The following is a 26,536-nucleotide window of genomic DNA, read 5'->3' on the forward strand; positions in this document are numbered from 1 at the left end:
GAGTCCGCGGGGGCGGGGCACTCCGACGGCTTCCCGGGGAAACGCCAGAGCTCCGGAGGATAGGCTCAGTCCGACGCTCGCTTTCGAGCGCAGAGGCCGCACCTGCAGGCGATGACGCAGCGCGTTCCTCCTCCGGGAGACGCGCGCGTGGGACGAGGAAGGCCAAACACGCTCGGGAAGCGCCCCAAGCAGCGAGGCACACAGCAGGCACGCCGGCGATGAAGGAGCGTCTCGGGTGGGCTCCGATGATGCTGCGGGACCATGGGAACAGCGGCAGCACGCAGCGGGACCTCCGGCCTCGTCGCCAATGTGGTGACCGTGCCAGGCCACGCGTTCGGGACACACGAACCAGCAAATGATGCGAGGTGAGTCAGTGTACTGGTGAAACCGGAAAGACCCCGAGCGGTCTTCCGATACATTTATTTATACCCTCGAGGCGAGCCCGCCTCGAGGGGTGGGGGATGCATGTATCGGTGTAGTACATTGTATAGTAGAGGCCGAGTGGCTCTCTACAATATGCTCTATGGAATTCCAATTGAAGCCCATGTTAGATGTGAAGGACATGGGCTTCAATTGGAATTCCATAGGGCATATTATCAAGCCCATTATCGCCGTTTTAGCGGCAGTTTTCTGCCGCTAAAGCGGCGATAATTTTATCGCCTGTCTTGATAATATGCCCCTAAGTACGTATGTGTGTTTTGGTCGGCCTGAGGCGGCTGGCCAATCACACATGAGCACTTAGGGAGTGGAGTACACGTAGCACTCCTCCTACCACTTCCCATGCCTCTACACCGCCCCTCTCAACAGAGCTGGCTAAGAGCCGGCAAATACAAAATAAACCGATGCTTGAACATAGTTTTATTTCTCCTTTGCTGGCTCTGGGCCATGCAGTGCGGCGACGTGGTCCGATGTTTGTCTTCTACTAACTGTCAGTAATTATCATAAATCCCAAAATCACTAATAAAAATTCGCAAAGCATTAAAAACTGAACTTTTGGTCACCTTTAAAGTTTAAGAAAAAATCAGGTAGTTTCTGAGTCTGTAGGAAAATGGTTTAAAAGGTAACTTGTGAGATAATATATCTATTTGCAGCCAACTAGCAAGTGTGAGGAATTAAAACCAGTGGACCTGAAAAACCTACATTGGGGTAGTGGCGCAAAATCAGAAAAACGCTGTTAAATAATGCTAATCCAGGCATCAGAATATATGCAAAGCTTTACTGGGGTAACACCTTTGCACACCCCTAACTAAACTTGAGTTGCATATGATGTTGCTCAGAACAGAGGTGAAAATATTTCATCAGTGATAAGTACAAATTTACGTCACAAATTTCCCTGTCCTCATCAACCTCTCGCCTCTAAACTAGAGTCAAACAAAGTAACAGTGAAGAGAGACATACATACAGAATAAGTAGTGTTTATTTCACCTTATTCACATAGAATGTATACCGCTTCTGTTGTCATCTTCAACCTCATCCCTTTGACTGCCTTCTTTGAAAATAAACATACCTCGTACCTCACACAATTTATACCGACCCTCTTTATTTAAAGCCTATGACCTGTGACTTGCCGCCCCTCCCCAACGTTTTTCCATGCCCCCACTCCCTGAATCAATGAAAGTAAAGTACCTGTGCTTGCCTGCTACCCTCAATATCTTGCTCTCCTCAAATACAATTAAGAAATAGATCCTGCAGAATTCCACCTTCCTTACCTCTATGTCTGCCTGAATCTCCCCTAGTGCTGGGTGTTTTCACTGTTAGGTCTGCATTATGAAGTTGGTTTGTCGGGAAAGAGAAGTTTGCAACTAAATCATGATTAAAGGATTGCAAGAAATTACAGCCCTACTGGGCACATGTATCAACCTAGTTTGCATTTGCAAATGGCGCGAATCAGTAAATTGGACCGTTTGCGAATGCAAAAAAGCCTTTCTAGATGTAGTTATTCACTTTTTTTGTGATTATCTTAAATTGCGACCCGAAATAGGGAATCAAAATTTATGATTCCTTAAGCACATGTACCAAGCATTTCCTAAATACAAACTGGGCGTGTTCGAAATGCTATTACCATCGACTCCAAGTTGATGGTAACCATGTGCTTTTTGTGAAAATGCACAAAACATTCATTTTTCTAATTGGAATGTAGCACATTTTTTGGGGGGTGCTTTCAGTTAGACCTTAGGCCCCTGGGCACCCTTGGTTTTGCATTTCTTAATTTGCGATTACCAATTATGCAATCACGAATTGGGTAATGCAAAACCATTCGCACCTAGGGTCGAATGGAGAAGCCTTTCCTATCAGCGATTCCCTAATTGCAATTCCGACTCTGTAGAAATCGCTATTTTCTTACATACCATTTTGCATTCCCTAAATAACGATTACCTAAAATTCGCTATCTAGGGAATGCAAAATGGAACTTCGATACATGTGGCCCCAAGAGATTTATATAGCGAAAAGTGTTTCACAGGATTAGAAATGTGTAGAAAACGTCACACAAATACCAATTTTTCCAGTTATTCCTCATTCTGAAGACAAACAACTTGCAATTGGGAGGGAAACCTCGACTGGGTTAATATCTCGCCAGCTGAGTGCAGGATTTACAGATCGTTTGCCAGCTGTATTCTAATGATGACCTTCGGGTGAAGAAGCAGCCGCCACTGAGCCGGGCCACAGCTCTGCTGGAGTGACTCTGATATTCGAGGAATAGCTTAGGTCTTGGACTATATAAACATCTAGAATGTATGGGTAGCCTAAAGAATTGTGATGATGTTGCCCAAGAGCCTGTCTGCAGGATTAAACACATAAGAATACAATCTTGAACACCTCCCCTACCTCTCCTTGACATGAATTCCCAGAGTCCAAGTTTGAATGAAACTGGAGAGAACATTGTCTTACCACAGTTGTTTGTTGGGATTGCTGCAAGGCACACAGGTGTCCTGAAGCACAAATCTTCACATCAGGAGTGTCCTGAAAGAGTGAAACACAGAAGTCAGTGTTGTGTGAATTTGGCCTTCCTCGCCGTGACTCATATTATATCCATCCGTCACTTTAGGGCTGTGAGTGTCATGTGTCCCCAAGCAGTGACCAGTAAATAAAACAAGACCAGCAAATTTGTACTCTTTCTTAACCTTTTCATGGTTTTGCTACTGAATACTGGACCCCAGAATTTCAATCTACAAGAGTATTATTGACCGAATTTCGAGGTAGAAAATATCAAAAGGTAAGCGCATATAGAGAAGTATAGATTTACCATTACTAACTCCAAATCTATGTACCTTGAAGATATATATATACATATATCGCCAACTACATATGTGTGGAGCTAGGTATAGAAAATTGATACTTACATACCGACCAACATTTCAGTTTTGATATTATGTCCTCAATATTGTGTGCCATGGATATTCTAGTTTTGATATTCATGGCGCCACCATTGACACTTATTTTTTTCCAAGATCTGCTGCTTCATATAGATTTATTTCAGAAGTAGATGAATAAAACTATTAAAGAGCTATCAATGCAAAATTCTTCAAAATATAAATAGACATCTCATTGTGGGACATTCACTTTAAAAACAAATAATAAAATAGATCCACATTGAATGCTCATTTATCTTGCTTTCCAGACACAAGTTTACATCAATTGTATTCTCAGGAATGAAACTATCCATGCACAACATACTGTTCCTCATTGAACTGAATTACTGCTAGAGACCTTACACAGCAACGAAGCAGATGTATGTGGCCAGTGCCAAGACACCTGGGCAACTCAGCACTTTGCAAATTCAAACATTCAATCAACCCAATATTCAAGTAGGAGAAGTTTCAGTCACTTCCGTCTTAAATATTAATACATTGAGCAAAGGAAAAAAAGCTTTTCATGCTCTACAATGTTATCACAAGAAAGTATACACCTTTGCTCTAAAAGTACAGGAATAGTTGACACCATGTTGCTGTATCCACCGCCATCTTGTTTGTCCTCGTCAACCATAAATGTCAGAACCAGGCGATGGCTTCAATAGTGCCCTGGCATAAAGAAATGTGCCGCCCTCACTGCCGGTGAATAAGAAAATGAGGCAGCAACCCTCTTTTGACAAGTTAGTCCTTGGCTGTATACATCTATGCAGCAACTTGCCTCTGAATAAACATCTCCGTATCTCCCCCAGCTCACCTGAATCTCCTTAGCTCCATCAGGCCAAAGTAGTTTGTTGGGGTCGTGAGGTGGTATTGATTTGTGCGACATCATCAGCGGTTTCTGCATGAGGGAGGGGGAGCGTTGCCTCCCCTGCCCGCTGCAGCCACACTGAATGTGAAAAGTAAGCGGCAATTAAATTATTTCATTGCTATTATATTTTTCACGCAGCATGCCACAGCCACCAGCCTACCCCCAGCTGGGAGAAATGGCGGCGTGTCCTCTGCTGCCAATTAGCAGCATAGAGGACTGGAGGAGCTAGCTGGATGCTCCAAAGTACGCATGTCAGTTTGGCCAGTTGTCTTGCACCAGTCAAAGTGACATGCACACTTTGCAGCTCTCCACGGGTGAAGACTAACCACAGGCTTCCAGGCCCTGAAGGAGAGTCCAGCGTCCCAGGGCACCTGTTCCTCCCAACAAGTTGACTTACTAGGAGGCAAAACAGGTGCCCAACTCCATTCCCTGTATTTGTTTCCATAGCACCTTCTCAAACATGAAAATGTTTTCGGTGAGGCAGATGTTGTTATTTCTAGAAGCAAATGTGTGTGGGCTAGAAGATTGATTCCACAACCTCTCAGGAAGTAACTACATGTGGCAAGACCATCTTCATGCCGGATGCTCATATAAAAGCTTGCAATATTAAAGCATGCCATGATGTGAGAGTCTTCTGAACTTAAATCCTCAATTCTTGTCATGAAACCTTTGGTATCCCTTAAGTATGAATTTAGTCTCTTAACAAGAGGAAAGAGGAGATGGTCCACATAGATGGAAATATTTTCTAATAAACTGTTTTTGGATTAAATTATCAGTCTGCCTGGGGGATGTGTCAGGCTTTTGTGGACTTTGGGAAGTAGATATAGTATTGGTAACCCCAGAAAATATTTTCTTTTAAATTGCATTTCTTCCCATGTCAACAATTGCCCATTGTACCATTCAATAAATGTGTTTGAGAACCTCTGTTGAACATTCATATAATACATTTTGTCAATCTTACTATACCATTCTGTATTGCTCAGTAGACGTGGGGCCTCATTCACATAATCAGCTCTGGACATCAGTATCACAATCCCTCCAGTGTCAGATGGTTTATTTATGATGTTATCATCACTTTGCAGATTTCCAATGCCCCCCCCCCCAGTGTTCCTGACTTAGATTATGTGTTTCAGGTTTGTTGTTGCACAATTTCAAGAAATCTTTCGCTCCAAGATCACAGAAAACATCGATGTTATCTTTCGCAGACTGAGGGATGGATTTAGATGGCGGTTTAAATTTCATCTCTGAAGAGATGCCTGTAATGATCCCAAGTTCTCTCTGAATGCTTTCTATCATTGTTGGATCACAGGGTGGGGAGGCTGTACCACTGGTACAGTCAGTGTCCAAAGACTTACTCAAATCATATAGTGGATGTAAGTTCTCAATATCATCAATGAGTGAATTGGATTTCTGTGTTGTGATTGAAGCACCACCCTTACTGGTTGAATTCCCTTTGAGAGTAAAATATTTGTACAATGTCAATTTATGTGTACATTTTTATAAGTAAATTCGCAGTTAGGCATAGTTGTCAAGTAAACTAGGCCAGAAAGATAACCTTAAACTTAAAAAGGCATTCTCAACAGATGACCAATCTGTCTGTCTTACTCCATATCTATGAGACCATTCAAAGCTATGCGTGGCCTCATAAATATGATTTGTTGGTTTGCCCCGCCTGAGCTTAACAAAAATTGACACTGCGGCGGCACATGGAGCTCATAAATATGCCCCTCTGTGCGTAGGTGGTTAATTCGGATGACACCATCCAAGGTTGCAGGCTACCCAGTGCATATCTAGCTGGCCCTACTGTTGGGAACACATTGGCACTGGGCCAACTAGCACCAGCATGATGAAAGAGCCCCTCCCTCTTTAGAGAAGTGCTTGGAATAAAGGAGAAAAATAAACATTTCCTTTATGCTTAGGGTAGAAACGTAGGGCCAGGTTTGGCAAGGTTTTGTGTCGCCTTTAACCATGCAAGGTGGCGCAAGGGCGACGCAAAACCTAAGTGAGATTTATCAAGCCACATAAGGCCACCCTAAATGTCTTGAGAAATCTAGAGTAACACAAGGCATCGCAACTTGGTGCCTTGCGTTACTGTGTGGCATGAAGGCGTTCCATGTGTGGAGCGTAGGTGTTCCCACTCTTCCACCTATGGATTATGGCACATTCCTAGATTCGGCTAAGGGAGTAACCGGGATTACACCTGGCTGCCAGCCTCCCCTAAGCCTTCCCCTCCATCATGATTCCCACAGTGCCAAGCTTATCAGACTCACCATCTTGCCTTAGAAAGAACCCAGACCCCAATGACTAGCAACTCTTAGTGGAATCAGACATGTGCACAAAGAATGCTCCGCTCTCTTCCTCCAACCGTCGGAAATGTTGGTAATCCACATGGGTGTATGGGGGCTGCAGTGCTCACCTCCCATAGCATTTCCAGGCCATGGGCTTCCAAAATGGAATCAACAGGAATTCTTGTCATGTACTCTTCTCAGGTACACATACATCTAAGCACGCAAATGCAAGTATCACGCACTGCCCAGCACTACACACAGTCACCACTTAGGCAAAGGCTAGTGAAGTATACAGCAGAAGAACTTTACATTAATGGGCTGGTAGGCACCGCGCCAGTGACACAGGTGAAGAGGCCTGCTCAAACTACTGATTACTGTCAATAGCACTCTGCCAGTTCAAGGGTAGCATTTTCTGCACCCCTCGCCATCTAACAAGATAGTTTTAGCATGAGGGAGTCCTAGGTCATGATGCACATGCATGATCCATGTTCATCCATCACCAAGAATCATTACCACGGGTTCAGATATCCATGCAGCTCGGGTACTCTGAGCAGGTGTGCACATCCATCACCAAGCAGGCGACACCTATTGGGATTAAGCCATGAAACTAGGTAATCAGGGCCTAAGTTTCATTTTAAGGATGTGGTGAGCAGAAAGCAAAACAGATTGTCTATGAATAGCCACCTTTTTTCAAGTGAAAATAGAGTCATATGCAATAAGGTAGGGATGGTGTATGAAACACAGTCGCATTACTTTTGAGTCCTAAGTTTGCTATTGAAAACATTACAAGCTTCACCATACATGGATGGGCTGGTGGAAAAGATATATTTGACATGATCATCCATACTCCAAACAGTTCCCTTCCAGCACACAGAGACCTGAGGGTCAAGGGTTCCAATCCAGAATGTCGACTTTATCTTCTAAGGCTGACACAATAAATACCACTGAGTTGAGTAATAGCAACGCGTCTTGTGAGTGACAAGAAAAAGGTTTGTAGTGTGTGCTATAGAAATAGTAATAATCAGCAGGATTAGCTGGTGATGCTTCAACCTTCAACAGTAGGCACTTAACGAGTTGCTGTTGTTACGCTAGAGTAAGTCAGACCACTAAGGGGAATTTAGTAACAGAACATAGACCTGTACTCAATATGTAAATTCAGTTTAGGAGGAATTAGTTTATTAGATGTAAGAAAATACAGGTTTTTAGATGTTTTCTGAAGGTGGGAAAGGTGGGCTTCTTCATAATGTCAATGTGTATGGTGGTTCAATGGGGTCGTAGTTGCATCAGTGGAGGATTGCTCGGGTGTGATGGTGTGGGCTGGAAATATTTTATCCAAAATATTGATGGCTCACAAAATCATGGCCAGAATATTGAGGGTCTATATACATTTTCTATAGTTAACTCCCCATATACTTACCTTTGAGATACATATATCTTCATGGTATGTACATTTGGAGTTACGGATGGTTACTCTTTACCTTCATGGGTGCATTTTGCCTTTTGGCTATTTTGACCCTTGATTTTATGGTCACGATACAGTGACCTGTTGATAGTTTTGATTCGATATTCAATTTCCTTCAGGTGACATGTTGTTTGGAATGTCTATATTTCAAGTTGACGTTTTTGAAACATTCTTTCAAAGGTGTTGTTGCGAGAACTGCACATAGCATACTGCACATAATGGCGCATACTGCAAATGGTAGAGTGGAATTTACCATACCCCTTCGCTGAAATCTCTACGACACAAGGCCATGCTAGCGAAGTACACAGATTTGATGGAGAGAAGTAGCTCAATAGCGCTCAGCATGAGGAGAGCCATCAGGAAAGTCAATATTGTGACCTGTGGGTACAAGAGAAAACTCAGCTTTAATCACTGACCACAGTGGCAGGAAATCTTACCTGCTGCATCAGGACTTTGATCCAGGTATGTCATTCAATACTGAGCACCCCAATGGACATCAGTTGCCACTTGATCGTGCATCACAAGAGGTAGGGAAGGAGCATCAAGACAATTTCCTGTCTCACGCTCACCTCTCAAATCACTAGTTTGTGTCGTAATGAAGGCATGATAAATGCACACATGTAAAACTCATCAATGATTATAGGATATCTTCAGATATAGAAACAGGCCAATGAAAGTTCACGCCAGGGACTTTACTTTCTGATCACAGAATTAAGCCAGAAGTATACACCTGCGATTCTCTCAAGACACTTGGCTGCCAGTGATGGGGACATCCATGATCAATACATACCAATAACACATTTGAATCAGACATATTTACTAATAATTTGTTTCTTTTGTCATATGAGGATGACAGAATCTAGGCTGACTTTGAACAATGAATACTACGCCCTTGTCCTACTGATCACAGCTTTGAGCCATGCCCGGTAGGTGTCCGTTATTCTCAGCTGCCATTATACTGGTTGCAAGAGGGAAGTAGATCCGTGGACAATGCATGCTGGGGACTTACCTCGTTTATCAGAAGATTAAATCGGAGAAATGCACAAACAATTGTGTTCTCTTGTTACATGGTCCCAACAGAGATATATTTATCCTTGGCCTCCCATCCAGCTCGATTAGTCCTGGGGCAACGACGGATAGAGCGGGGCCTCCTACACCCGAGCATGGTTCCAGGGTAGGTGAGGTACAATCCCAGAATACGTGGGGTGATGACTACACTCTACGCTCTTGAGGATTTAGATTGTTGAAGGTTGTATTTTTCCAATCCTATCCAACCTCTTACATACAGACAAGTGTGGTCACTTTCACGCTTAGAAATGTATTTTTTGCAGTAGCATGTTGTAGTGCAACATAGGTCCTGACGAAAGCCGTGGGGAGTTAAACCCGGATGGCTGAAACATGTTGACCTTTACATAGCAGTCACTTGCAAGTACTGCTATAACCTTGTTACACCCTTTTAATCAAGGTGTGCAGAGTACTTGGAATACTAAGATTTGTCCCCTCTACACAACCTTTTTTAGCTTTCACTGTTTCTTTTTCTTGCACTGCACACCATAGGATTACGATCCTTGTTTTTCACAACTCTTTATACCTGATGTGTTGTTGGCTAACACTCACCAGCCCGAGTGAACAACAGAGCTTCAAACTAGCGAGGCAGTCCCCATGATCAAGGGACATACCTCTGTCAAATAGTTGGATCACCAAATGATATTAATGATTATGAGAGCTACTTTTCTCTCACTATTTGCTCTGTCCTTCGAGTAAGATTGATGGTAATCCATGCTCTGCTCGTGGCTAGGTTTGATTTGGTTTGTTGCACTTCGGTTCAGCTTCGCTCAACACTTTTGTGCTGTTTGTCATTAGACCCCCAGTTCCTGTTTTTTTGTGTATAGTTCAGTAATAGGGGATTGGTACTTGGGCAGGTCTATAAATATTTTTCCCTTAGACCCTATTTTCTCACTAGGATTATCAATGTATATTACCAACATAATTCAATTATCACAGGATTGAATCAGAGATATATATCTGCTATTCCATGCTGTGATGCATACTGAAGACTGAACACAGTGACCAAAGGATTAAATCAGAGCAATTCTATGTTGTCATGACAGGGGTCCAACTGTGGAAGCCCAAAAATGGATAATACACACTAGTCATTAACCGCAAATGAAAGAAGTTGAAAACAGGGGGTGGCAAGCGGGGGGCGAGGATTGTAAACATCAATGGTAAACATCAAGGAATCACTGAATATAATGCTCAATCTCTTGCTCACAGCTAGAGGTGATACTTATTTGGGAACAGTGAGGGTTGTCAGAGCAAGGAGAATACAGTCCTTGTTTATCTCAATAGAGAATAAAGACCCCAACTGGATGGACCTGGCAGCGACACTTCCCGCTCACCCCAGTGACGAGGATCCACCAATACCAAAGACAGAATGTCCATAGCAAAAATTGCAATTGTAAAACTATATTATTACAGAGAAGATACGCGCCTGTGCAGGCACGCCTTTGTATGCTACACCGGCCCTTGGCTGATATCTATGGCAATGTGAGGTCCATCAACCTTCAATGACATTGATATACTAAGCTGTCTCTCCTTTCACAGGCAGGTACTCTGGGAGTCATTCACATCTGGCAGGTCTGAGGAAGCCCACAGCGCGGCCGCTGGAAAGGGGGCTGCTCCGACTGCTCCTGACCTTAATTCTACAGTTGCTACGTCTATTACTGATCTTAATTCTATCACAGCTATTCCAGTTGGCTCTGAACACAGGCGTATGTTCTGTACATGTTGTCAAATGAATGTTGTTCATAGTAATTTTGCCCAGTCCCAGTCAGAACCCTTGTCTACACCGTTCACCCCAAAAAACCACACGTCTCTACCATGTTTGTTACATAACTGTAGATTCTGTAGATCGGCAATGACATGGTGGAGACTGTTAGAACTATTATTGTGTTTAAAACGTTTTTATTGAAACACAACAAACCATGGGGGAGGGGGATAGGGGGTTAGGGTACATATAATACAATCAAAGAAAAAAGGTGCAACTCAAGAGGGTTGGCGATGGATAGCTCGATGGGCCAGGGGAAAAGCACAGTAAATGAAAGGCTAGAAATGCAATCTGTGGAATCCCTGAGTGCATATCCAACACCCCAAATCTGAGCATTGAAAGCCAGCAGCAACTCAACAAAGCACAATCCACCCCCCCCCATCCCCCATCCCCCCAGTAAAGAAAGGAAGGAAGAAAAAACAATACCCCACCCCCACCGTCCTATGGTCCCGCGCCAGATTAATCCTCACCAAGAAGCCCCCCCCCCCCCGAGGCCCCCGTCTCACATGTGATCTAGTCCGCCGGGATCACCGGCGGCGTCAACCTGAGAAGCCTAAGATACCTCGGACAGGTGAGCTCCCGGAATTCGGTGGACAGCAGCGCTAGAAAGGGTTGCCACAGCTCTTCAAATTGGTCTATCTCCCCCGCCACCGTGAGCGACAGCTTCTCCATTCCCAGCACATGCCAAAGCCTATGCAACCAACCCGTGATGGAGGGGACAGTGGCGGTGCGCCAGTGGATAAGGATGTTCTGGACCGCAGACCCCAGCTTAATCGCGATCTGCCGACCCCTGCGGGACTTCAGTGGGTACATTAGGTCATTGGGGAGGCCCAGCAGGACATACGCCGGGAAGCGCGGCAGCTCTATCCCAAAGTGCTTATCCACCTCGTCCAAAACTTCCTTCCAGTAAGCGGTCAGCACGGGGCAATCCCAAAGAATGTGTGAGAGGGTACCCTCCTGCCCGCAGCCCCGCCAGCACCCCTTGTCAGTGTGTTTATGCATTTCATACAGTCTCTCCGGGGTGTAGTACCAATAAGTGGACACCTTAGTAAAGGTCTCCGTAAGGCCCGTGTGATATGCAGAGTGCCGCGCCCGATACGCAATTTGTCCCATTCCTTGTGGCTGAGTGTCCTACCCAATTCCCTGTGCCAGCGCTCCCTCCCCGGGTTGTAATAGTGAAACGGCGGGGGTTGTAGGTACTTGTACAGATCGGTAATTAGCTTAGCGTCGGAGGTCCGGGTAGCCAGCCACCTCTCATACGGTGTAATTTGACGAGCAGCGGTGTCACGCACCTGGGGCTGGAGGGCCCAATGCCGAACCTGCATGTAGCGCAATCTGTCCAGCTCCGTCAGGCCGAACTCCTGGCGGAGTTGCTGAAACGGAATCGCTCCCTCCGGGCCATAGATCTGGAAGAGCGCCCTGCAGCCCGCCTGCACCCAGTGGGAGAAAACTCCCGGCTCCATCCCTGGGGAGAAGTCCGGGTTGCCCACTATGGGTGTGAACGGCGAAGGGAAGGTGGTGAGGCCCCGAGCCTCACAGACTACGTCCCACACCCGCAGGGGGACCCGCGTAACAAAAGAAGCATAAAGGTTAGGGGGGCGGTGCGCTCGGCGCAAGAATGGAACCTCTTGTAAGGTGCGGCCCGCCACTGCCTGGTCTTGAAAGAGCCAGTGTTTGTCGGACTCCCACCTGCTCCACTCCACCAGATATCGCAACTGTGCCGCCTGAAAGTACTTACGGAGGTCCGGAATACCGAGACCCCCCGCCTCCGGAGCAAGCGTGGAGAGGACCCTCTTCATTCGTGGCTTGCGGCCCTGCCAGAGAAAGCGGGAGATGTCAGCCTGCATTTGTCGTATCCAGCCCACCGGGGGCTGGAGAGGGAGGGCCCGGAAAAGATACAGTATCTGGGGCAACACCGTCATCTTAACTGCCGCGATTCGCCCCAGCCAGGACAGCAGGCCCTTGCTCCAGCGACCAAGCTCCTCCTTGATCTTCCTGCTGAGGGAGGCATAATTGGCCGTAACCATCTCCGGTAATGTGGGCGCCAGCAGAATCCCCAGGTATGTCACCGTGGACGAGGACCACTGCATGGGAAAGAGTCGCTGAAGGTCCCTCCTGGTGTCCGCAGCCAGGGACACGTCTAACGCCACCGACTTGCTCATATTCATTTTGAAGCCGGCCACACAGGCAAAGGCGTCCAGTTCCTGGAGGCAAGCAGGCAGCGACCTCCTAGGGTCGCCCAAGGTCAACAGGACATCGTCCGCGTAGAGACTGACAGTGTGGACATACTGGCCCATCCGGACCCCAACAGCATCCGGGTTATCGCGGATCCTCTGAGCAAACGGCTCCATGTAGAGGGCAAACAAGAGCGGCGAGAGGGGGCAGCCCTGCCTCGTGCCGCGTTCGATGGCAAATCCACCGGAGCTACACCCGTTGACCCGCACCGACGCTGAAGGATGCTTATAACAGTTGAATACCATGGTGCGGAACTTATCCCCGATTCCCAATTTCTGGAGGACCAGCTCGAGATACGGCCAGTGAACTCTGTCGAAGGCCTTCTCCGCATCAACGGACAGCAACATCCGCTCCCCCGGGATCCGCGAGGCGTTCTCCAGAAGATGCGCCACCCGCTTGGTATTGTCAACCGTCTGTCTGCCGGGTACAAAGCCAGCCTGGTCCGCCTCCACCAATCCGGGGAGGTGTGGACCCAGTCTGGACGCCAGAATCCCTGTATACAACTTGAGGTCGACATTTAAGAGCGAGATGGGTCGATACGAACCGCAGAGGGCCCGGTCCTTCCCAGGTTTCGGAATTACCGCGACCGTCGCCCTCAGGAGATCCGGTGGGATGGTTCCCGGTTCGGAAAAGGAGTTAAATAGCCGAGTAAGGACAGGGGCCACAGCCGTGCAAAAAGTCTTGTAAAACAAAGACGTGTACCCGTCCGGGCCCGGGGCCTTACCATGCTTCAGCCGCGCGATAGCGGAAATCACTTCCTCAACATGGATATCCCGCTCCAGGTGGTCCGCCTGAGCCGGATCCAGCACCGGAAGGGTCACCGACTCCAGATAGCCTTCGGCGTCCCGTGGCGAGGAGGGCTCCTCAGCATACAGCGCCTCGTAGAAGCCGCGGAAAGATTCCGCTACCTCTGCGTCCCCGGAGACGACCACCCCGTCCGTGCCCACCAGTTCCCTCACGACGCCACGCTGCTGCGTGACCCGGAGCCGGTGTGCTAGGAGCTTGCCACATTTGTTCCCCCCAGTGTAGAAGGCATGTTTCAAGCGCAAGGCGGTATACTCCGCCCTATCAAGATCCAGTGCCGACAGGAGCTTCCTCGCAGCCTTCAGCTGCCTCCACACCCTTGGCGCCCCCGTGCGGCGGTGGACCTGCTCAAGCTCCCGGACCTGAACGGTCAGCTCGTCCCTCTTCCGTTGCCGCTCCCTATTTTCGGCTGCGGAGATAGAGATAAATTCCCCCCGGAGGACTGCCTTCAATGCCGCCCACTGTGTCGCCTGCGAAGTGTCGGTGCTGCTATTGTGAGTTAGGTAGTCCTGTATGACCTCCCCAATGCGCTGCACTACAGACTTTTTGTGTAAAAGGGTATCCCGGAGGCGCCACACCCCCCGAGAGGGGGAGGCCGCCGGCCACTGGAAAACGCCGGTGACTGGTGAATGGTCAGACAGGGTCAGGACCCCGATGTCCGCCGCCGTGGCAGCGGCACGCATCGGTCCACTCACCAGAAGGTAGTCCAGCCGTGAGTAGGTTCGGTGTGCGTGTGAAAAGTAAGAGTAGTCCCTATCCGTGGGGTGCATGGAGCGCCAAAGGTCGTGTAAGTCCATTTCCGCAATCCGGGCCTTCACAGCCTGGGACAGTTCCCCCGTCTGCGGGAAGCGCTGCGCCGATCTGTCCATCACAGAATCGAAGACAATATTAAGGTCTCCCCCCAAAATGACGTGGCGGTCGGGAGAAGCAGTGACATCCACCAACACGGAGTCTAGGAAACGCTCTTGGTGGTCGTTTGGGCTGTAAACGGAGCCGACCGTAAACGCTATGCCTCCTAAGCGCATGCGATACGCAAGAAGCCTCCCCTTCTGTTCAGCACACTTATACAAAACCTCCCCCCTAAAGGAGCTCGCTAGAAGAATGGCTACCCCCGCCGTCTTGTTCGCTGCCGAGGAGAAGAACTGGGTAGGGAACTTAGCAGAGCGCAGCCTATGGCAATCCCGGGACAATAAGTGGGTCTCCTGCAAAAGGCAAATGTCCGCCTGCGTCCCCTCCAGCAAAGATAAGATCGCTCTGCGCTTCACGGGGTTATTCAGACCCTGAACATTAAGGGTCACTACCTTTAGGGCCGACATTCCTCTCGGGGATCGGGAGCGCCGTGCAATGGGCAGGGGATCAGCGGGTGGGGCGCGCGGGGCAGCCGCGCAGGACAAGCCAAAACAGACCAAGCGTGGGCATGGACAACATCGGACGAGACCTCCCCAACCCCAGAACAACCCCTACACCCACCCAAAACACAACCCTGGCAACTAGCCAAACTCAAACTCAAACACCCCATTGTCCCAGTCAAGCCCCAAAACGGGCAAGTCCGTAGAAAAGAACAAAGTGGACGTCCAGCCACTCACCTCCAGCCACTCCCCCCCGACCCCCCCGCCCCGTACCCAGCATTTAAAGAAGCTAAAGGCATCTCCCCCCGGAGTGAGTGTTAGGCCGTCAAGGCCACGCCGGTGGAGCCGGCCGAGTCCCTGGCCGCCGCCCTCAAAGCGTCGGCCATGTCCGCCCTGATGGTAGGGGAATCAGGACGCCCTGCGCTGGCCGCTGATCGTCGCCTCGTCGACCTCCGCCGGCTCCGTCTCTCCGAGGGCCTCCACGACGGTGTAGCTCCTTCCTCCTCCGCCGCCGTAAGCCCCAGGACTCCACAAATGTCCTGCAAGGAGCGTAGCTGGTGTAGCACCCCGTTCCACCGGAAGATCAGGCGGAAGGGATGACCCCAAGAGTACGGCGTCTCGTGTTCGCGCAAAAAGTCAGTGGCAATCCTGAAGGACCTGCGTTTCTGCAGCGTGATGGCGGAGAGGTCCTGGTAAAGCGCCACCGGCCGCTCCCGGAAAGTCAGGGGCTGTTTCCTGCGGGCCTCAGTCATGATGCGTTCCTTCAGCGGGAAGTCGGGCAGGAAGGCCAAAATGTCCGGTGGAGGTGCCGATGACTGGCGCTGCCGGCCAACCCTATGTGCCCTATCAATGCTAATGGGGAAGTCCGCAGCCTCCCCCAGGATCTCTCGGAACAGGTCCCGCAGGTAGCCCCCTAGATCGGACCCCTCGTCTGCAGTCGGCACACCACGCACTCGAATGTTGTTCCTCCGTGATCTGTTCTCAAGGTCCTCAGAGTGGGCCTGGAGCTCAACCCACTGCTCCCGGAGGCGGAGAACGTCCTGTTGAAGATGGACCATCTCCTCCTCCCGGCGTTGAACCTTCGTCTCCACCGTTTCAACGCGCTCGCCAAGGCCCTCCACTTCCCTGCGCACTTCCCGGACCTCGCTGGCCACCTCCCGCTTCAGTGTCTGGAAGTCCTCCCTGAGGGAGCTAAACAGTTCCTCCATAAAGGTCCTCGTGACGGGTGGCTCCCCCCCAGTCACATCCGCCGAGGCCCGGGAGGACCCCGGCGAAGGCTGTGTTCTATCCCGCAGTTGCTGGGCCCTGCCAAGCATGTCCGGCAGGGTGCGGTCCCCCTTCTTCGGGCCGCCTCTTCCAGACATCGCAAGCACTGCGGTCGGGCACAGGTCCAGCCGCCCCAGGGATGCCCAGCTGCTGGCGAGCGCTCGACGTGGGTGTCCCCCCACAAGCAGAGTCGCTGCGTCACAGGTGACAAAATGGCGGTCCAGTCCGGTCACCGCCAGCCGCGGGTGCCCATCCGCGACAGCAATGGAAGCTACAGTGGGGGGCTCCTCATCAGCACATCCCCCAAAAAGTCAGCCCGGCAGCAGCGGCGGTCACATACACCCACCAGCAAGGGCTCCGGTGAAGGCCAACACCACTGATCCCTCGGGGACAAGATGGCGGCAGGGCGGGGCAGGGCAGAACGACCAGGCCCGGCGACACCACCGGGGCCCCCAAAACGCACAGCAATCAAATAGGTTCCACCGCCGGTTTCAGTCTGTCACACGCAGGGGCCCAGATGGTCCGGCCCCAACAGAGAGTCCGCCGTACTTCGGCCAAGGGACAGGGGCCCCGCAGTGCGAAGTGTCGCCGACACAAGTCTGAGTGCCAAAGCACCCGTCCTAAGTCTTCCGCACCGTCGGGTCCCCCCTCACAGGGCTCCTTCACCCTCCGTCGAGCGACGGGCCAGAATCCCTCCAGACCGCAACTTTCAGCACCAGGCCCAGCCGAGGCGCCCGGACAGCACTCCGATGCGCTCCGCCTCTCAGGCCCTCCGTCGCTCCTCGAGCTCGATCGGACCCTTTGGGGGACTTCCCCCGAGGCGATCCAAACCAAAACGGCAGCAGCGTGCGCACCAGGTGCTCCGCCACGCTCCTCTCCCACGCTGAGCCTCAGCGGGGGGAGAAAAGCATAAGAAAAGGGCTCAAGCTTGGCCGGGCCGGAGGAGCTACGGGAGGAAGCGTCCGCTCACCCCGCCATCTTGGCCACGCCCCCTAGAACTATTATTAACCGAATTCATAACCTCCTACTGTTAATAAAATCATGATTAAATGACACTTCACCAACTATCATTGATTACCTTCTGCCACCAAAGTACTCCATACTTCATTGTGATCACCAGGCAAGGATGGTGAAGAGATTGCAGAAAGATGCAAGAGCTTTTTGCAGTTCTGGATTTTATTCTCTGACTCCTTCTCTTCTTTCTATGTCTGATCTTGGGAATCAATTCTTTATACATCCTCTGCCCAGCCAAAATGTCATCTATTGCCCACCTGGTGACTACATGACTTTTACTGAACAATGCATGGAACACATTACCAACACTTTCCAACTCAAACATCCTTTCTACAGGAATTGAATCTCCATTGTGGTGATACCAACAATATTTTTGGCAATTTATTCACCTTGTTTCTCCAATAAAGATATTACCCAACACTGCAGTAACACCACTCTGCAAAGGCTGTATATTGGATCTACCCAATTGTATAATTAATTGTTTTTGATAAAAAAAACGAGTCCTTGAACATTCGTCCAATGACACCTTGATCTCTCTCAATAGTTTTTACACATAGTTCTGGGACACTAAAAACCTCAATAGAAACAATACTGCAGAAATTGCCTTGAAATATTTATCTCCAATGGGTCCCAACAATGATGTCAATGTAATCACATTCAGGTACAATTAATGTCCACTGAGGCACTGAAGCACCGACAAAGAAGGTTGTATCATCATCAGAATTTTCTTACTGCTTTTTGAATGCTTTTATTGGGGGAATGTTTTATTTGTTTATTCAACTGTAATCTTGATATTGAATAAACCTGAATTTTAACCTATTTTAAAAAACACAAATTGAATTTTAAGTCGAACTTACTTTGCGCGGGTGAGAATTGGAATACTTCGGGAGTTAGGGAGGTGGGAGCAGCTAAAACCTTGGTCAGCTTTCTTTTTTATTAAAACAGGACACCTGGAGCCATCATCTTGGTCAGTGCGTGCTCTAGCATCCAGGTCCCAGTATGTCTTTAAACCTGCATAACGCGTGGACGTGCCGCACCGAAGGCGCGCCTTAGGCAAACCCATCTGCGCCCGTCAGCATCTCAGAAGCAGCCAGAGCCAGCCATAATGCCCGAGACACACCTCAGAAGGTAAGACTCAGTTTAGTTCTAGTGCTGACTAATTAATCAATGTTGCCCCTACACGGAAACGCACATTAGTCTCTTAATTTCCCATGTGCATGACTGACTTTCCTTATACACTGTACAATGACTCTCCATGTTCACAGTGGGGCTTTAAATTTAACATCACTCAGCAGCTCATTTCATCTAATGTGTCTTCCTGGACTGAGTCTGGCACTAGCTCAGGATTCTTGGCAGCACTAATTAATGCAGAGGCACTGCCCATACACACAACTTACATTTTAGATTTTTTTGTGTGGTGAAAAGCTGTACGTATTGTTTCTGACTGAAACATGGCTATCTGGACTGCCTAAACTGGCTATTACCTCTGCTATTCCAAAAGGTTATAAAATATACAACAAAGACCGCCTGAGTGGTGAAGGAGGTGATTTATAGAGAGAACTTTGTACATTAATTCTCATAGAGGGCTCAGAAGATGTTGAGGCTCTTGGTTTCTGTCTTTCTTTATCACCTCATAAATCTCTGGCCAGAGCTTCAATTTATCATCCCCCGGGTCATGCAGGCTGTTTTCTCAACTCCCTGTCACATGCCTTTGCCCATTTTGCCTTGAGATATGCTCACTTTATACTATTAGGAGACTTGAACCTCCATAAGGAAAAAAAGTAGCAGAGTGAGGTGGCCTCCTTATATTGTGGAAACTAGCTGCAATGGCTGTTAGCATCAGCTGAAGCCATTTTGTTTTGGCAGCCATTTTAGTTAGCCATGTGCTCACCATGTGCTTTCTCCCTCTTCACTGTTGCCTGCTCTTGTATTTCACTAGAGTCATGAATTACAATTAAATCCTTTAGCACTGAGCCAGAGCCTTGCACATGCTCAGAAAGGCCTAGCTTCTAGAATGCACCTGCTCTTAGAGTAACTGTCAGGCTATTTTAACTGATGTCAGCAATATTGTAACTCCCCCCACTCTGTTGACTAAGCAATTCTTATGTATCCTTATATGTAACTAGCTATTCATGTGCACACTTGTACTGCCTCTTTTGGAGTCTCCCTGCATGCTCAGCGGTAAATACAGTATATAAGGTCCCTAATCTCTACTCCTTGGACTGTCTCATACAGTGGCCTGAGGGTACCATATTGACACAGTCTCACTCATGTGAGGTTAATAAATTATTATTTTGATATTCCAGCTTCCGTGCCAATCTCTTCTTTGTTGGTTTAAGGACCAGGTGCATCAGTGAACCCCTAAAAAGGTTTTATTTTCTACAAATTGGCGCCCAAACGTGAGCCTCATCGGAGAAGCGGCTATTCAAGGTAGTGGTCTTGATGGAAGACAGGAGCCTACTGAGGAGGACAGGACAGAAATCTACTGAGGAGCTACCCTGCACAAGGAGACTCTTTGTCTGTGCAGACCAATATGTTTTCCGGTTTTCCCGTTCTGACCCTCCAGGTGTTAGCCGCTTCCGACTGAGATTTTCTTTGGCGTGAGTATTTTAAAATGACCGTTAGGTCACTCAGAACTTGGCAGGTGGAGGTTGGAGACTTTGGTTTGGTAAGGTTGCTGCAGCAACACTTTTTGAAAATGACTTGGCCAAGCTCTTGTTTGTTTGTTTGTTTGCTGCAACAAATGAAGGCAGGTAATGAGGAGATTTTTCTCTAAATTTTGAAAACTTTAAAGGCACACATTGTGTTAAGTGTCACTTGGCAAATAATATTGTATATGCTACAATATTCTTGGCATGCTTGCTTCTAGCACACTTCGTAGAAAGTGTTGCTGTCTTGGAGGTACCAATATGGATTTAGAAAGTACTCAGCTGATTCCCCTAGAGGGGATACCCAAATAGGTTTAGGTATATTAAAAAAGGTATTTCTTTCATGATGACTAGTACACCATGGAACCAAATATATATACATAAAAAGGATCCTGATCTGCGCACTTAGTAAAATTTAAAAGTGGCGGTATGGAGCGCTTTTGAGTGTTCTGCCAGCCCAATTGGTAATTTGGTGTACTTTTGAAAAAGGTCTCAGGCTTGCGCCTGTCTTTTTGAACATGGCAGTCTTTTGGCTGTCTATTTGTCTTGGTGTAATCTCTGTACCTTTTTTTTTAGAGTCCTTTCGTTTGTAAATATGACTTACAATTGTTATTTACAAATGGTTTGGTTTGAATACAGTCTCTGGGCTATCTCTTGTTTTTGTCCTAAGTGTTGATTCGTGGGTTAATTGTTTTTTTGGAGTGTCTATGTGGTTGTGGACTGACATACTTGTGAAGTACTTGTTTCAGTAAAGTAGTGACTATGCTTTTTGTGTGAGAATATCTTGCTTTAACAAGCAGTGTTGTGTGTTCTGAGTGCATGACCCCCTCCATGAAAATGTCTGGAATGAGCTCAATTTGTTTTTTTTGTCGTCATTCTGTTATGCAAATGTCATTGAAACATTTTAAAATTCAAGGAATTAATTATGTAACATATGCTAAATAGCTGCGTGCTACCATTAGAAGTAAAACAGTAATAAAGTTTAGAGGTGTAAATATTGCCACAATGGTAAAAAAATATTAGAATTAACACTCAGGGGCCGATTCCGATCCAGGTCGGAAAGCAATCCGACCGAGTCGGATCCGGAGTGTTTTCCGACCGAGCCAGATCCCTACAGTCCGACCGAGCGAGTACGATGCGCACGTATGCTGTCGGACTCGGTTCGGTCGGACTCCCATAGAAGTCAATGGGAGCCAGTTGTACGCTGCGTACATGCGCTCCCATTGACTGAATGGGTATGTCTCGAACAGGTGCGCCCCCTACAGTGGGTACGTGTCGGTGCCATCCGCACCGTACATGCCTGTGTTGGGGAGACCCATAGGTCTCCCCCTGTGTCCGAGTTGTAGGGCTGCGGGTGTCAGGGGGTCCCCAAAGTCTGACTCCGGGAGCTTTTGCGAGCCGGACACTCCGGCTCGCACAGGCTGTCCGACGCGTGCATCGTACTGGCTCGGTTGAAAATCGCATCCATTGCACGCCACGGTTAGCTTCCAACCGAGACGTACGGAGCGGTTCGGACCCGGAAACGACTCGGTCGGTGAATCTCACGTAGCTCGCATCGTACTTGCTCGCTCGTACAGCTGTATGAGGCGGCCGGAAAACACACGTACGGCTCGTAGTTCTTCCGACCCGGATCGGAATCGGCTCCTCAATAGATAAAAAAATGTCAAATTATCGCAATTTCCACGAGCGGAACGGAATTTTCGCCCAGGCCTAATTACAACACAATAGATTTGTGTTGGCTTGGAATGCCAGTGTTTTAAATAGACTGCATTGTGCTCATTCCCTGCGCTCGAAAAAAAAGAGCTTTTAAACAGCTATTCAAAGCTGTCTGTACCGAAGGAAGCTGTGTGAACAGCAGAGGTTAGAAATGGTTTGCAAACTTTTTCAGGACATTACAATACAGCAAAAGGGTTTTTCTCCTGAAAAAGCTTAAGAATTTGACGCCTGCTGGTCGTAAAAAGTACAGCTGAGTAAACAACACATGGCTGGCCACAATGCTACAGATCAGGCTGTGGGAACTAGATTTTAAATTAGTAAAGCATGATATGAAGGCATCCGTTAAAAGGCTACTGATTTTGAAAAGATAGAAATACAGTTTCATTATTATGGATAAAAGAGAAAGGATTAAAAGTAAGGACTTTCTTTCTTGTTGCTTTTTACATAAGCACATTTGTGGTTTTGATGGTAGATAATTACTGCATTTTAAAAGTGACACAAACTATTTTATGTTTCAGTAAAGCTTCTGTGCTTAGTGTTAGAAATGCATGCATTTAAAGGCAAAAGGAAAGGAATGTGGCTTGCTTTTCATATGTGGAAACATCAAAAAGGTTAGTGATAATTATGGAAAATAAATTGAGTATATGAAAAACAAAAATGTCATTAAAAATAATTTCACTAACATCGTTTTTGCATTTTTAATGTCTAATAATCCTACTGTGAACAATATATAAGTTCCTAGCATCAACGTTGAATTTGAGCAGCACTTTACCACTATGTGGGGAGTGAAATGTGGAATGTCACTTTACCCAGACATATAAAAACTCATTTGTATAAGGGTGTACGTTATACATTTCTGCTCCCCCACCCCTGGGATATCTAGGGGAGACCCAGGGGTCCCTAATATGCCAAAACATTGTAGGTTATCCATTTTTAAGTGCCCGTACCACCAAAGTCGAGTTTGGACACAATTTACTTTTTGAAAGCAGTTCTGGCACCCAAGGGCTGTTTTCAAACTGATCTCAGGCTTCAGCAGTACACACATACAAATGTAGAACAAGCAGCTGGCCTCTTAACTGCTAGAAAGCACACCACACACTGCACACAAATAAAAATAAGTATAAAAAACAGCAGAAGTTATTATCCTACCTTTAAAATTATTAGCTCACAGGCACGGAACAGGACTGCCTTTCAGCTGTGATTCTTCAGAATTACTTTGAATTGGAAAGACCGCATGGAATAGCCGTACTGATGGGAACAACCGGTTTAAGGGTCAGAGGCCAAGTTCTGTTTTTAGAACTGACCAACCCTACTGAACGTGAAATCTCCACGCAGGGAGCCACTGTGACAGTATGTGATTTCTACATTACACTATGAAAGCTTATAACTACATATAGGAAATGGAAGAATTTACTTAGCTGTTGCATTGCACTTATGGCCCTGATTAAGCCTTCCTGGAACAAGATTGGACACCACAGATCTGTTTTAGGAAACATTAGCTACAGGAAATATTGCATATTCTGTTAGGAGCACATGGGAATATCACTGTTTTCTTGCACAATAATACAATTGTAGGAGATATGCAGGTGGGGTTTATCCTAGTGAATAACATTATCAAGAAATAGCAGTGTCTGTAGGCATGTGCAGAGAATAGCTCTGCCATACATACAGAAACACTGCTTAAAATTGTTGTGCTAGGGCCAGATCAAAAGGCTATGAAAGAAAGTTTGCATTAATGTGCTCTTATGTTACACAGCTCAATGAGTTAAAAAGGAATTGGTAGTTGGTTAAGGATTAATGTCTTCTAGTAAAGTGGTACAGTCCTATGGCCTCTTTGGTGTGGTTTCTCTTACCTGCCAAAAATAGGGGTAGATAGTGTTGACAGAAGGTCACCGGTGTCAGGTTACCTACTGTTGCATGGGGGAGGCGATTAGGGAGATTAGCTCCTGGGCAAATTAAGGGTAAACTAAATTAAGTACCACATTATCATGTATTCTTGATTTATGTGCTCTCTGTCTCTCTCTCTCTCTTTTTCTCACTCTCTCTTGAGCCTGTCTAAGCTGTCTAGGAACGGCCATGAAATATTTAATTGGCTATTCAGTAATAGTGTTTTAAAATAATTGTTAGCATTAATAAAATGAATAAAAAAAATGCCATGGTGCTGCCCATCCTGTCTGATGAAATTATGAAAGGATGAGTAGTCTAGGTTGCTGTTACCTTGTTTGACCTTTAAAGGGGAACTATATGTGGGTAGTTTTTGTTCTAAAATTCTCAGATGATAACCCATTATTGTTTATGTTATTCTCATGCTACATACAGTTTTTGCAAAGGCATTACTAGTCTCTTATTAGTCTGTGTAATTGAGCTGACAGGATCCCTGTTAAATTAGCACTTTTTAGATTTTACTGCTGCGTCTAGACCATGAGAGCATGGTCCTAAGTGTACAATGTAGGTGTTTTTACGTAAGAAAATAATTTTAGAAGTGTTTAGCAGTCCTGTACAAGTAGTGAAAGGTTATGAAACACAAGCTTGTGAAGACAAGAAGCACAAAAGAATGCTTGTTCTAAAACTTCCCTTTCTTGAGGTTCTTCAGATGAAGAATATAGGAATATACATATTAGAGTATGTCTGTATTGTTTTTCTTTTTTCCCTCAGAGTTTAGTAAATAAACATAGACTTCCTTGGCTGCTTCAAATAGTGTAACCTTTTACTCTTGTTAGTTCACCAAAAAGTTCCTTTTATACTCGCTAATAGGTACAAGGTGTTTTTTACTCTCAGATAGATGAAGTGGTTCTTGGGTGTCTTGCTAATGTATGGGGCGCCCCAAGACTAAGGAAGTATTCTGAGACTATCCTTTCTGTTGATAGATTATTTGCATGCCTTGTCTAAAGATTTTTTGTTCTGTCCACCAATAGATATTTGTTGCCCTACAACCATTGCCAGAGGGGCCCGTACATCAGATCCAGCCTGAGGAGTCAGCGCCAGTCCAGCTTGAAGCCAAGGTGAAGGGAACCAGCACAGGCATTGCTGGCAATTAGGACCTCAGTGAAGGTAGAAGGCCAGAAGCACTGGGACGTGAAGTGTATACCCCTGCCACTGTCTTGGGCGAAAGACTGGGTCACAGACCGATCCTTTTGAGAATCCAGTTTTTGATGCCCAGCTGAGAAAGTCACAGACCGACAAGGACGGCAAGGAGGCTTTTGCTTGAGGTGACCCCTTTTGAAACAAGGGTTGCTTCAGGCCTCTGATTTCTGATCCCTAAGTGAATGCAAGTCTGCACCTCTGTTTGTTGATCAAGGGATGCCTGAGCACATCGGGTACAATCTGTGGCCCCAACAAAAGAGTAGCGCGCCAGCGGAGCAACACAGGAGTTAGGGAAGGACTTGAGTTCAGGGTACAGGTGCTGTGCCTTTGCTGCCTGTTAGATTAAATTGAAGAAAACTGGTGCACTGCCTGAGACACTGGACAGGATCGCTGAGGGCATTTGCCCCGGAGGGTGATTGCCCTATCCTGAAAGAAGAAACTTTTCCCTTAAAACTGGGCCGTGATTGTTTTTTTGAGTTGCAAGTTGTGCAGCTCCACCATTGGATGAACAATAGGAGTCTGCCTGTGAGGCTCAGACGGACACAGGGAGAAGACTCCCCTCTGGCTGGTTGTACAGCAGCTTCTATTCTTTAAGTACTTTTTAGCAATGTACCCCCTTTGGTCGTCCCATTTTTGAGGAGGAGCAGCCCTTTGCGGCTCCTCGTCCTAATTCCCATGGCCCCGTTTGGTCCTCCTGGTCCCCTGAAGCGAAGATTGTTTTTGTAATTATCCTTGTATTTTCTTTAATATTTGCATTAGGAATGTTTATTCTGCAAGAGAAACGTTTTTTTGAACAGTTGACAAATGTTACTTTGCCCTCTTCCTAAGTGTATTAATTGGTACTCTAGCCCTCATGAAAAGAACATTGGAAAGGTCTATTAAAAAATGTTTGTTTATTAAGATACCATATTAGATATGTGCTGTTGGCTATTCTGAAATTGAAATAGATGATCACTAAAATACATAGGAGCCCTGAAACATAGAATTGGACTGGAAGGTTTTGGGATTTGCTTTCGGCTTGGGGTTGGAAAATATTGATAGTTCTGTTTGTAATAATAGCCATTATTTTCTCCTGCTATCTGTGTGTTTATTATGACCCAATGCTCTGTTCCCTTTATACTCCTGTCTATACCTTATATATGCCCGCTTAACAATGTTTAGAATGTAAATGCCCACCTAGCAATGGATCAGATATTAATTTATGATATAAAATGTGCAAAATATTTCTTATATTCCTTCTAGATCATAGCAGATGTCTTCAGCTAATGCTAAAACGGCCATCTGTGGAAACTAGCTGCAATGGCTGTTAGCATCAGCTGAAGCCATTTTGTTTTTGGCAGCCATTTAAGTTAGCCATGTGCTCGCCATGTGCTTTCTCCCTCTTCACTGTTGCCTGCTCTTGTATTTTACTGGAGTCATGAATTACAATTAACTCCTTTAGCACTGAGCCAGAGCCTTGCACATGCTCAGAAAGGCCCAGCTTCTAGAATGCACCTGCTCGTAGAGTAACTGTCAGGCTATTTTAACTGATGTTAGCAATATTGTAACTCCTCCCACTCTGTTGACTAAGCGATTCTTATGTATCCTTATATGTAACTAGCTATTCATGTGCACACTTGTACTGC

General features: G+C 46.8%; 1 protein-coding gene across 1 annotated transcript in view; it reads right to left on the minus strand.

Annotated features, from left to right (window-relative positions):
• Positions 1–929: 929 nt before the first annotated feature.
• LOC146853826 (uncharacterized) overlaps positions 930–26,536 on the minus strand; it is a 75,484-nt gene continuing 49,877 nt past the window's right edge. The window contains exons 5-7 of the mRNA XM_085650929.1: positions 8,227–8,346; positions 2,890–2,961; positions 930–1,001 (exon numbers count right to left, since the gene is read on the minus strand). Of these exons, the coding sequence (XP_085507055.1) occupies positions 930–1,001; positions 2,890–2,961; positions 8,227–8,346 (264 nt within the window). The remainder of the gene's footprint in view (positions 1,002–2,889; positions 2,962–8,226; positions 8,347–26,536) is intronic.

The sequence above is a fragment of the Triturus cristatus genome, chromosome 4_1 (assembly GCF_964204655.1).
Source record: "Triturus cristatus chromosome 4_1, aTriCri1.1, whole genome shotgun sequence".
NCBI classification, from domain to species: Eukaryota; Metazoa; Chordata; class Amphibia; order Caudata; family Salamandridae; genus Triturus; species Triturus cristatus.